Source organism: Pseudonaja textilis, chromosome 4 (assembly GCF_049901715.1).
Source record: "Pseudonaja textilis isolate UNSWEBS1 chromosome 4, rPseTex1.2, whole genome shotgun sequence".
Classification (NCBI taxonomy): Eukaryota; Metazoa; Chordata; class Lepidosauria; order Squamata; family Elapidae; genus Pseudonaja; species Pseudonaja textilis.
In genome coordinates, this window is record NC_141993.1 from 70175408 (window position 1) to 70189034 (window position 13627).

The window sequence follows — 13627 nt, forward strand, 5'->3', positions numbered from 1 at the left end:
TGCTTTCGAACTGCTAGGTTGGCATAAGCTGGGACAAGTAACAGGAGCTCACTCCGTTACGCGGTGCTAGGGATTCAAACTGGTGACCTTTCTGATCGACAAGCTCAACATCTTAGCCACTGAGCCACCACGTCCCTTATTCCTCTTAACTACCATCCTTGAATTCAAGCACAGACTATCTGTCTCACTCGTCCCTGATCTTTTCAGAGTCTTCCTTTCCAGTGGTTTTGCCTGCTTTCCTGCTGCCCAGCTCTTGAAACCTGCATGTCATACCCAACCTTAGACCAATATTGCTGGGTCATTTCCAGATAAAATGTAGTGTACATTTTTTTTGATCCCGACACGGGCCATCTAAAATTAGCTGTTCTGTGCATTGTACACATCTCTGAAGCCATGATATCAAAGCTATTAAGAGAATGAAATGTGAATTAGGGAATCCTGACTCTCAACCATGACTGTTCTTAGATTCATGATCGATCACTATCACATAATAGAACACATTGGTTTCCTACTTCTGATGACCCCTATAATTTATATCAATAGTGCTTTAAGTTATAATGTTATACCCATTTACAGTATGTTGGTTAAATCAACTCACATTGATTTTAATGATTTCTATCATGCTAATGAACATATTGTAGCATACATTTTCACGATTGAAAAGTTCTGTGTATCATAAGAAAGCTGATTTGATAAACAGTTAATTGTTAACTATTACTATTTATTGCAATATACACTGGATATCACATAAAGCCTTAGTGTTGAAGATGATTGCAAGCAGTTTCAAGCTTGAGTTAGGAAAGTAATGTACTTAACTACTTGGAATTGGTGTGAGCAAAGATCCCAGTTTCAAAAATGTGAGTATTGGTAAGAAATAGTGGCTATCTACTTTCCTGCATCCTAAATTCGGTCCATCGTCCATGATTTAAAAATTAAGCTAGATTTGGCATTAAGCTCTGAAACTATTTTATAATGAGTCATTCCTGAAAAAATTGCAAGACTGGGGACAGAGAGTTTTTATATTTCTAAGATTAATTTAATGTCTCTATTTCCCAAAGGTGGCTGAACATCTAATGACCATTGCATATGAAAGTGGTGTGAATCTCTTTGACACAGCAGAGGTATATGCAGCTGGAAAGTACGTATCTATGCTTCTCTTCTTCCATTTGTTTTATTTATTTTTATTTATTTGTTTGTCAAACATGTAGAAAATAACAAGTATAAGTATGAACATAAACAAAAATGAGGGAAGTAAATATAGATAAATGGGGACAGTACAACAGGGACGGTAGGCATGCTGGTGCGCTTATGCACACCCCCTTTAAGGACCTCTTAGGAATGGGGCGAGGTCCATGGTAGACAGTTTGAGATGGAAGCTGTGAGGGTTTGAGGCTGTAACAACGGAGTCAGGTAGAACAGAGTGTTGACCACTCTGTTGCTGAAGTCATATTTTCTGCAATCGAGTTTGCAACATGATTTACCTTGAGTTTGTATTGGTTGTTTGCCCATGTATTATTGTAATTGAAGTTGAAGAAGTCGTTGACGGGCAAGGTGTTATAGCAGACAATTTTGTGAACTATGCTTAGATCGGACCACAGGCCACTGTTCCAGATTGTCGAAACCCAAAATTTCAAGCCTAGAGGCATAGGGAATACTATTGTGAGTAGAGGAGTGGAGAACTCTTCTCGAGAAATACCTCTGAACCTGCTCAATCATGTTAATGTTTGATGTACATTAAAATGAAACAGCATTTTAATATACATTAAAATGAAACAGCATTTTAAGTGGGTTCCAGGCAGACAAGCTGTATTCAAGAATTGGTCTGGCAAAGGTTTTGTATACCCTAGTTAGCAAGTCAATGTTACCGGAGAAGAAGCTTCGCAAAATAAGGTTAACAACTCTTAATGCCTTTTTGGCAATGCTGTTACAGTGAGCTCTGGGGCTTAGATAGTTTGAGATAAGTACTCCTGGGACCTTGACAGAGTGAGGGTTGTCTACGAGATCATTTTCGCCCAGCTTGTATTTGGTGTTCTGATTTTTATTCTTTTTATTTTATTTTTATTCTTCCATCATAGGTAGATCTTATTTCTTAATTGAATATTATGGCTTTTCAAGTAGGCACCATATAGATCAGTGGCTGAACTTTAATTCATTTTTTTTAGTCCCACATTTAATCCAGACCTCTCTATGTAGGACTGGGAAAACACCTGTTTGAAAACATGGGGATCTGCTGTTTATCAGTATCAGTCATATTAGGTTGGATGGATGAATGAATAGAATTATAGGTAGCCCTCAACTTACGACCACAGTTTGAACCATAATTTTCATTTCCATTGCTAACCAAGGCCGTTGTTACACAAATTTGGCTTTTCTCATTGGCTTTGCTTATTAGAAGCCAGTTGGGAAGGTCACAAATAGCGACTGACCCAGGGATGCTGCAACTGATGTGAATACATGCCGGTGGCCAAGCATCCAAATTTTGATCACATGACTGTGAGGATATTGTGATAGTCATAAGTGGTTGTAAGTCACTTTTCTCCATGCCATTGTAACTTTGAACAGCTGCTAAATGAATGATTGTAAATTGAGGACTACCTGTGTTTAGTATGAGACAGTTTCCCATGTTCTTGGACTAAAAAGAGAGAAAATAATGTCAGCTAGAAGAAATGTGTTTGTTAAAATTAGTGAGGACTTCCCTGTCTCCATTTTATGTAACTGATACGATGGAATTTTGCATCATAGCAAATATTACAGGAGAAATCCTAACCAGCTTCAGTAGCAGCTCAGTGTAGTCCAGAATTTCATCCTCAACTTATCCTTCTTAACCTGCCAGTTACATCTAATAAGTAATTCCAGGCAATCTAAAAATGGGACCCGGTCGTCTCCCTAGTCTTATAAAATTGCCATAATATCTAGTTATACTAGCTAAAGATTATGTGAGCTGAAGTCCAAACCATCTGAAAAGTACTAGGTTGATGAGGATCTGTCTTAAATCATGTTCTATATGTTATTCCTTACACCAATTAAAGCCAAAACTCTGTGCTGTGACTTTCATTGTTCATTTTTGAACATGCTACTATTTCACATATGGTTGTGTATATAAATTTATGTGTATGTACTCTTGTAGCTGTTCTTCTGACAGGAAAACCAAGGATTTGTTTCATTTATTATATGAGAGGGATAGGAGATTCACCTCATCCAATTTAGTAGGATTACAATAATTCCTTTCTGCTAATATGGTAGTGGAAACTGCCTGAACCAAATTGTTTCACAAAATATCTCAAAAAATAGTCATTTCTTTGTAAATTCCCTCCAGGCCTGCTGACAGATGGCTGCCAAAGCTGGACTATGGTAGTAGGCAGAATCCAGGGAACAGAAAGAAAGAATCACAACCAGGCCACACTCATGCACAGCTTTTCTCTTGGTTGACACCATCATAAAGGAAAGGAGTTTTCTCCAATCGCTCAGTGGCCTTGGGGAATTCTGTCCATATGCCTACCCATTTTCATCCATGTTTCTTTACATACACACAGGCAAAACATATACACAGAGACATAGCCTGTCCATTTAATATATTTCTTGTTCTGTTCATCTGAATTTATCTCAGTTCTCAGGATCTCCGTACATCTTACCTCTGCAATTCTCTGTGCGTTCTGAATTTATTTAGGGATTTCAAATGCAGCAAGGCTTGTATATAATACTGACTCTAAACCCGGGTTCCTCTAGATTTTCATCTCTGGTCTCAACATCTCCATTAAAGCCAAAAACAAAAGACTTTGAACTTTAAAATGGAGGTGCTTACTTAGAGGTAAAAGAATATTGGAAGTCTATTTTCTGGTGGGGAAACTGCTGACATTTCACAAGACAGTTTGAGCACAACAAAAAATATCCCATACTCTGCAGTTATGATTCAAGGCACCACGGACTGGTTTGCCTTGGTGGCCAGATGATTTGGTGATTATTTTCTGAGTAAAACTGTGACATTTTGCTTTCCATGGACACAAACTCTGCTGTGACATTTGGAGACAGAGCAAAATGATTCAGTTAAATATATATATATAGAAAATAAAACATTGGTTTCCATATGTCTTAATATTTATATTTCTATTGCTTCTCTGCCATAAGCTGAGATGTGCATCAATCATTTGTCCTTTCTTGCAGCCTCTTCATTTCTCCTTTTATACAAGTCAGCAATCAAATTTTCTTTTCCCTCCATGTCTCCAAACTGAAAAACTTCAAACCATAACAAAATATCTTGGTGAACTTAATAGAACAAGGAAGTTCTTCTGTACTGCATGTACAGCTAAGTGTTTATTTCATTTCTGCCCAGTTCCAAAACCAAAATTATTAATTAGATTTTTTAAAAAGTGTGGGAAGGGATTATCTGTTCAAACTTTCTTTGTATGAAATGACAAATTATTAAATATGCATTTATGTTTATTTATATTTATTAAACAAATTTATATAGGTTCCAAACTCACACAATGTGACTGTGGGCAATATACGGCAATAAAAAGCCAAAATTAAAAACCCACCCCTCCTCCCATAGTAGTGACAAATCCAATCAAACAAGCCACTTGATCAGCTCGGTATCAACCCAACCTCTCCAACAGAACCATATTTAGAGGGTCTTTCAAAAGGTAACAAGGTGTGTGTGGGGGAGGTCAATTTTATCTCTGGGTGAATGATCTTCCACAAGGAGGGATCCACTACAGAGAAGACCCTTTTTCTTGATCTCACCAAATGTATTTTTTTAATAGATGGGAGTCACATGTCCTACTTGGATAGAGGTAACTAGGGAGAAGTGGTCCTTCAACAGCCTCATCCCAAGTCATGTAGGGCTTTAAAGGTGATAACCAACTTCTTTAGTTGCACCTGGAAATAAATTGGCAACCAGTACAGCTCCCTCAAAAAGAATTGGCACCTGTTCAAATATTGTGAATATTGAAACACATGAATGGCATAGGTAGCCTGACAAATGAATTCTGAAAATACTTATGATCTGTAATTTTTATTTTATTTTTACAGGGCTGAAATTATTTTGGGAAACATTATCAAAAAGAAAGGCTGGAGGTAGGATGTTTTGTTGTTTATATGCTGTTTGCATTAATTGTAGAATGGAGAATAATTCAGACTCACAGAACTCTGCCAGCTTGTGCTTCTAAGGCTTTTCAGACCTGATCTCACATCCAAGCCTATTGCCTGGCTAATTCTGAGCTTCCTATTTCTGTAGGAGATCATAGAGACCAACTTCTACCAACTGCTCTATTGATGGTTTGCTTAAGAAGCTGGAATACTTCCAATAACTTGCCCTTATGGAGCTAGGCAAAGTTTTGAAGATATCTTTAAATAACTATAAAAGATTTGTTCCACTTAGCTTTTCCAAGTTTCTGTTTAGGTTTATACAGATCCAAATTTTATTGAGATTGTCCTGATTTAATGCATGTGTCTGGGCATTCTATCAGTTTATAGAAAAATAAACAGCAATGTAGTCATGTGCTAATGTTTTATGACTCTATCTACAATAGTGTTACAATTTTTTTCAGTCTTTGCCTTTGCAAGCAAAGGGAAAGTTGAGATGTTTAAGGGCTAAACTGATTCTCTCCCTTTTCCTAAGGGATATTGATGTAGGTACCTGTCAGAATTTGCTTCCCCTTTGTGCAAGCAGAATATAAAAGAATGGTACCCTTCAGCGTTACCTTCTTAAAGCCCATTGACTTCATCATGCTTCAACTATCTGAAAATGCAGTGCCAACATATATCCTCCCCACAGTGCTTGTCTATACAGGTGGGGAGGTGCAAGCTATCAAAAATCTGTTTCTCTCTGCTTCCAATTTGTGCAGAGTAGAAACACTTGCCAGACTGAAAGAAAGACGGAAACGGAATTCATTTAATCTCTCACTTTTTTAAACCTTAAAAAGCCCAACATGCTGTGTACTTTATAGAGAGATCACAGTCTGAATAGTCAGTCATATGACAATTCAAGGAAACAATGAAGAATGGAAGAAATTTCTCACTCTCTTTTTGAAGGAAAGAATGCCAAAGTACATAATATAGATCAAAAATGTTTTCAGGTGCCTGATACAAGCAAATGACTGAACTGCTGTATTTTCTGAGGTTCAAATGGTTTTACTTCCAAGATCTTGAGAGATCTCATGAGAGAATCATACCAAATTTTAGCTACAGTTGCTGCTGTTTCTTACTACTTCTTGCTATTACTAATAGCACTACTTTTAAATAACATTGAACATAAAAAGAAAAAAAATAGAACAATTGAAAAAAGAAACAATTATGTATAGTATATTGTACCATTATATTACTACAGTGTTGTTTTATTCTGGGGTTCCAAGGGCATTGTCAAATGCTGCACAAATTCATTGCCAATGATAAATGGGAACGCTCTGTGGCTGCTTCAGCATGTATTTTAGATATTTGTCATGATGATAAGCTATCTCTGTTTTCTCAAATCTCTCATCCTATGGATGTTTTCTTAAGAAAAGAATTAGACTGAGCATTCAATCACAACCCTACATCTTTAACATGTAGAGGTCATAATGTTAGCAATTGCACTAAGTCTTTCAAACAGTCTTTCTGTTTAGAGACATAGCTTAAATTGGCAATGTAAGAGGTGAGACTGCATTTGGAAAAACATGGACGACATTGGTATTTCTTAAGGAATCTGTTTTGAACAAAATTGAAATTTAATTTGCTTTGTTTGTTTAGGAGATCAAGTCTGGTCATTACAACAAAACTCTACTGGGGTGGAAAGTAAGTACTGAATGCTATGATTTCCTTTGCTATGGAAATAATGAATTTCTCTAGCTTTGTGTGTGTGTTTATATAATACATGCTTATATCATAAGTGTTGTGATTGGAAGGTCCAATCCTGTTAGGAACTTTGAATCTGATGACTGTTAGATCGTGGATTGACGTCAGAACCAGGGAACGTTACTCCCTTTAGTTTGATTTGATTGTGAAATGACTGTTGAATTTCAAAAGGGAATCTTAACAGTTTTGCTTGCAGTTTTGAATGAGAACATTACTCCCTGTAGTTTGATTTGATCGTGAAATGACTGTTTGAATTTCAAAAGGGAATCCTAACAGTTTTGCTTGCAGTTTTGAATGAGAATGTTACAAGGGAGGACATTTGATTTGCAGGACCGGCCTGAACCTTCAACCTCCTCGGCTTCTCAATCAGGTTATCAGCCGGGAAGTCTTCAGGTGAAAGTAATAATTTAGATAATCGCTGGGTGGATGTCAGAAGCAGGCGTCTCCTGACGAGAAGAAACCAACGGGAGCACAGGAGGAGGGCAGATCAGTAATTAGACTAATTAGCTGCTGCTCTATAAAAGGAAGAGGGATGACTCTGCACTCTTGTCGGGAACAAATTGTCTGCAAGGAGAGCTGAAGACTTTGACTTGGAGGATTTGGGTCTGAAGTATTTTTGTTTGAATTGGATTTGTTGGAACTATTATTTTGGATTGTTTTGTGGAGGCTGGCCACAGCTGTGATCGGTGGAGACTCCTGGTTGCTGCCTTTGTTTGCGAGGACTGCTGCTTTCAGCCTTATCTGTTTATTTTTGAAGGTGGGACATAACACATAAGTATCAACATGACATGGTATTACTTATTATATCTTGGTTAGTGAAGGCACTAATTTGGCCTCTTTCCCCCGCACCAAAAAAACAGGCATACCTTTTGATTTTAAAACTGGTTATTCTCTCAGTAAATGTGTTTGGAGAAGATTTCAGATGTTGGAAAAAGAAAAAATATTGGATGTGCTCAGTTAATTAGAAGGATGCCATGCTTTCTCTAGTTTCTCATTCTCCTTTCAAAGGCCCTTTTTGGGATGGTCAAAAACCAGGATTTAGCATGATCTGTAAATCACTTAAAGTCTAGATTTGTTCAGAGAACATTTGCTAAACTTAATTTTTTGCACAAAGTACGACTTAAAGCTAAAACTTTGAAATTCTGATATCATGTCTATTTTCAAAAGATAACACAAATGCAACATATTTAGCAATGTAATATTTCATTTGAAGATTGAAATGTGTGATTCAAACATGGCACTGAATTGTATATTTTGCACACAGTGTGCAGTTGTAAATTCAAACCATAAACCTGACTCTGTCCAGAGTCCCAGAAATGTTGAAATACTGACAAAAAGGATACTTCTCTTGAACACAGAAATATCACAATGAAACATGGAGTATTTCCCCATTTGTACCTAACCATAGCCAAACATGTCCTATTGTCCTAACATCCTTCTTTTCCTCATACGGTTGCATTTACCTCATCCTGTGCCTATCTGAGGCAACTTAATATATTATTCTTGGTTGTTTCCCCTTAAACAAGCAACGAGCCACGGAAACTTTACTACTTTACTCATCTATCATTCAATCAGTTACTTTTGAAGCTTTAGGCTTGATGCAAGCATCCTCCCTTGCCCCTACTCCCTGCACGTTGTCCTTCAGGCTCATTCTTTTGGGGGGCTGTACGGAAGTGTGAATGTTTCAAAATAGATAGTTTCATAAACTCACCAAGTCTCCAACTTGATCTTTCGATTAGCAGTAGCATAGAAGTATGAAATGAGCAAGGGCCATTCTCTTTCCTTTACTTCAGGGGACCTCTGACTGAAGTCTAAAACTAAATGTTAGTGGAAATCTCACTTGCCTGTCAGTTGTTGTATGATCTTTCAGAAGAACCCCAAACCAGTGGTTAAAATTAGTCCTCACATCTGGCAGATTCACTGAGCAATGGTCCTAAGAGGAACTAGGAAGAAGTTCTCCCACTGCAATAAGCACCTGTTCCAAACCCTTCCATTTGTTCTTTTTTAAAATATATGTATATATAATTTTTTTATTTTATTTATACAAAGACTCCATTTTTAATTTGAACCGTGTGTCATCTGGGTATAAATCTCTTGTGCAATAACCATTATAGTTTATACATATTCATTGCTTAACTTTAATACTCTGTTATTACTTAATACTAATCTGTATCATATATCTAATTCTTATAACATTCCCCATCTTAACATTTTTAATTCTTACCACATGTTTACTATTTTGTGCTAGTCTTTAATTTCTAACTTCCATATTTGTTTCCAACCATTGATAAAATAAATCCCATATCATATAATATTCAATTTATTCCTACTCTTGAATTGCTAGTGTTAACCTATTTGTTTCTGCACAGTCTAATATTTTCCTAATCATTCTCTCTTCAGTCAGAATCTCTTCACTTTTCCAATTTTGTGCAAAAATAGTTCTAGCTGCAGTTAGCACATGAATAATTAAATATACATTCTCTTTACTATAATTTTCAGGTATATTTTAGGTTTTAAGTCAATATGTTGCTGTATCATCTTTTCCAACCACATATGTATTTTTGTCCAATATCTTTTAGCTTCTACGCATGTCCACCACATATAATAATATGTTCCAGGTCCCTTACCATTTGTTCATTGGGCTACTTTCAAGCACATTCTTCTGGAAGAGTGGTCAATCTGTCTTCAGAAGGAGTCTGAACAGGAGTTTAGCACACTCTCAAAAGGACATTAAAGCCATGTTCCAAAGTAGCCTTCAAAATCAGCTGACTGATGCTGAAGGGCTGTGTGATGGAGCATGATCTCTTCTACTTCACTACATGACCTACCACCTGCTTTTCAGATATATATAAAAAAGGAAGATACTTCACTTGCAAAATGCTGCCTGTTTCTTATAAGTCTGCGCCGCTTTAGCTAAAATTCTCTCAAGTTGCTTTCAGCATTGACACTGACATTTTATTGGTGCCACTTCAGACACTCCTGGGATACTGGGGAGAAGCTGGGAAACAAGAATCACTTGGTTTCATAAAAAAACTGTATTTATTGCTAGTAGAGTAATAGAATCTCAAACGCCTACCAAAGTCAATCTCCCACACAACTTCTACCTAGTGTGATGCTGCAGTCTAGCAGGATTATCTCTCTCGCCCCTTCTTCTACTAGCTTCTTCAAGCCCTGGCACTTCAAAATGGCCTACTAAGGCTGGGAGGGATGGCATTGGAAGGAAAAGGGAGAGGGCTGATCATCTCTATAGACTGGAAGGGGTGTCATCACTTTCCATGTATTTAGAAAGGAGCAGAAGAATGAGTTTGAGATGAAGCGGTGGGAGGATGGCCTAATAGTCCTTGGAAATACAGAAGAAATTACAGGGAGAAACCAGGCCATTACAGAACAAATTCTTGAGTCCTGTGAAAGGGAAAAGCATGAATAGTAGATTCTGAGTAATTCTGCCTTAAATCACACTAGGTAGAAGTTGTGTGGGAGATCGACTTTGGTAGACGTTTGAGATTCTATTACTCTACTAGCAATAAATACCGTTTTTTAATGAAACCAAGTGATTCTTGTTTCCCAGCTTCTTCCCAGTATCCCAGGAGTGTCTGAAGTGGCACCAATAAAATGTCAGTGTCAATGCTGAAAGCAACTTGAGAGAATTTTAGCTAAAGCGGCGCAGACTTATAAGAAACAGGCAGCATTTTGCAAGTACAGTATCTTCTTTTTTTATATATTACCTTAGACATTCTGAACATTAAATGATAACCACATGTCTTCCTCTGCTGTTTCTTAGTTGCATAATTTCAACTTTAAGACCTTTGGGGAACAGAATTCTCATCCATGTAATACTTATTATTATCAGTTGGGAACAGGATAGATGTGAATAATAACTTTTGCAGAAATGAAAGCATTTTATTAAATGTTAGAGAGTTAAAAATATCTGGCTCACCCATGGGCATAAGCTCAAATCATTTCCTGCAGCAAGACCAAATCAAGACCATTTTCTTTCATTAGAATTGAGCCCAGCTTGCTCCCATGTACGCTCATTTTCTCACTTGCCCTCTTTCTTCCCTTACATGGGGATAGATGAAAGAGGAAAGAATTTTTTCTCTCTCATAGAACTGACATCCAGTTTTCACTGGTTAAAGTTATCTTCATAGTGCCAAAATCAGCTTTAGAATTTAGAGATTAAATTATTCAAAGTTGAATGGCTTTTGCTTTTAAAAATATTTCATTTAGTCAAAAACAAAACAGTGCATCCTAAAAGAATGCCTATTTTGTTGGAAAGACACCATGAGCTATAGACAACTGAGAGCTTCAGTACTGTATAACTTTTATGAGTTTATCAGGTTTGGTTTAATCAAGTTATTTTTATTATTAATTCAATTTATATGACCATCCATCTCCATACAGGAACTTGAGTTAACATCACTTAAAGTCATAATGCAAATTAAATACCTGTTAGGACAAATACAGCAAGAAGACAATCTTCTGCAAAGAATCTGATGGGCTGCAGCCATCAATCCAACCCCAATCTTCAAAGCTTTCCAAAAAGCTGGCGGGATCAGGGCCAATCTAATTTTAGGATGGGTGGTGGGTGGTTTGATGGATTCCAAAAGTCTGATGCTGCAACAAAAAAAGGCGTGCTTTGTAGAAATGCAAAGGGTTGAGCTTGGATTGAATATGGAGTGTACTGGAGAGATCAGAATAGAATTTCTGGGAGAATTTGATGAGGTAAAGAATTGGTTTGCAATTAGACACGCAATGCAGAAACATTAATTCTTTGCATCTTTTATCCTATTGAGCAGTAGAGACATTAGTAGAGAAAGCAAGCAAGGAATTCCTCCCTCCCTTAGTTCTTCCCTCCCTCCCTGCTTCCTTCTTTCCTTCCTTCCTTCCTTCCTTCCTTCCTTCCTTCCTTCCTTCCTTCCTTCCTTCCTTCCTTCCTTCCTTCCTTCCTTTTTTTCTCTGACTAGAAAATGCCTCCTGAGATCTTCCCTTTAGCTTGTTTTCCACAGGAAAAATGTAGAGAACTTATTTTCATCTTTTCTCCTGTATGAGTACAGAAAGCTAGAAAAACACAGGGTTTCTGTTAAGTCACAGAATCTTCGGAATAATTTTACTTACATTGTTGTTCTTTAAGCATTTGGCTACAGATATTCTTCATTTCTACTCATGCATTACTCTACTAAACTGGAACCCCAGTGAACAAATTGAAAGAGTCCCTCAAATTATCCATGAAACTTTCATTACTGGGTGAAACTGAACACCATGAAATGGATTTATGTAGTTAAATATTTTTCACCGGCACTATATTAATTCTGTTCCTCAATTTCACTGTTTTTCTTCTCTATGTTCCATCTGGATTGCCTGTGATTTTGATTTCATGGTGACTTGATTTCTTAAGATTAGAGGTTTCAGAACCTTCTCTCATTGTTGAAGTGGAATTGCCAGCAATACCACTTCAGGATAAATTGGAGAGTTAAAAGGAAAGATTTAAAAGATGATTGGCGTGTCAGTTCTGTTCAAAGCTATATTGGCAGTTGCTATATTGACAGTTGCTTTATCAGAAGAAAATCTTCAGCCTAGTTAGCTGAACTATATATCAAAGATATATGCCCCTAGCTAGGATACGTCTGAAAAGAGTTAGATGCTGAGGATGGTATCAGGAATGAGATCAATCATTGTGCTTTATTCCTACCAATCAATGCCTCCTCAAATAGCTGCCCTCAAAGTTTATTTGAACCCTTTGACATTCATTAAGATATATTTCAGAAGAACCTCATCTCCCACTTGTTATGCTTATTCTCTTTCTCTTCCTCAGCACCCATTCCTCCCATGAAAGAGGAAAAAAATTGTGGATTCCACCCTAAGCTCCAGACAGAATAATCATTTTTGTTTAGCCAGATGCCAGGTTGGGAACAAAGGAGAGTGAAGGAAATGGAGATGCTGTTCCTTCTTTTCATTTTGGGATGGAGCTGCTTCAAACTTTTCTCTTTTTTTCAGCAGCATTGTTTCTTTTTGGATAGAAGAAAGAAGAGCAGACAGAACATGCAGCTTTCCTCACCCTTAACTTCTTCTAAGAGGTTTCTGGAGCTGCAGGGAGTAGGAAGAAGTGATCCCAAACAAGCCCCAATTCCAATTTGTACTCTTCATATGTAGAAACTTTCTAAACATTTTTTCCATCGATGTCAAACAATTTTTAAAAGATTTCATTTCTCAGTGTTTTAATGAGCAATGCAATTACACAACATGGCAAATAAAAAAGATGAAACAAAAAAAGAGAAAGATGTCCCAATATCAGCTGAAAATTACCAATCCTGGAAATCTCTTGTTTTTTTTTTTACCTTTAGATTTGAATCCTGCCCTACACCCATTTTTATTGCATGATGTCAGAATTGGTTGTCAGGGATTTTAGACAAGGACGATATCCCTATCACACTTCTTCAACATATGAAAAATAATTAAAATGTACTAAGAGCAATATTGTTGCTCCAACTCTACTCAGTAGAAAGAAGATCAGAATCCCAGAACTTGAAAGGGGTCATTTGAGCCTTATCAATTCTGCAGTGTGCAATCACAACAGTCAAAGCAGCCACTACCCTGTGATAAAAGCTCTGCCTGTTTTGTGTATGTCCTGTGTGTAAGTTCCCCTGTGATGCCCACCATCTTGACTGCATATACCCCTGAAATTAAAGTATCCAAGACAAATGGCTGTCTCATGTCCTGTCTTGGTTCTACTTTCTGTGGCACTTATTAGGACTTTTTCCCACCAGTCAACTAAAATCTCCTTCCTGGACCTTGAATCTGT

The 13627-nt window shown here is 37.2% G+C and overlaps 1 protein-coding gene across 1 annotated transcript in view; it reads left to right on the top strand.

The window, feature by feature from the left end:
• The window catches only part of KCNAB1 (potassium voltage-gated channel subfamily A regulatory beta subunit 1), a 143886-nt gene that overhangs the window by 89689 nt on the left and 40570 nt on the right, over positions 1-13627 (top strand). The window contains exons 4-6 of the mRNA XM_026705866.2: positions 1059-1138; positions 5029-5073; positions 6724-6768. Of these exons, the coding sequence (XP_026561651.2) occupies positions 1059-1138; positions 5029-5073; positions 6724-6768 (170 nt within the window). The remainder of the gene's footprint in view (positions 1-1058; positions 1139-5028; positions 5074-6723; positions 6769-13627) is intronic.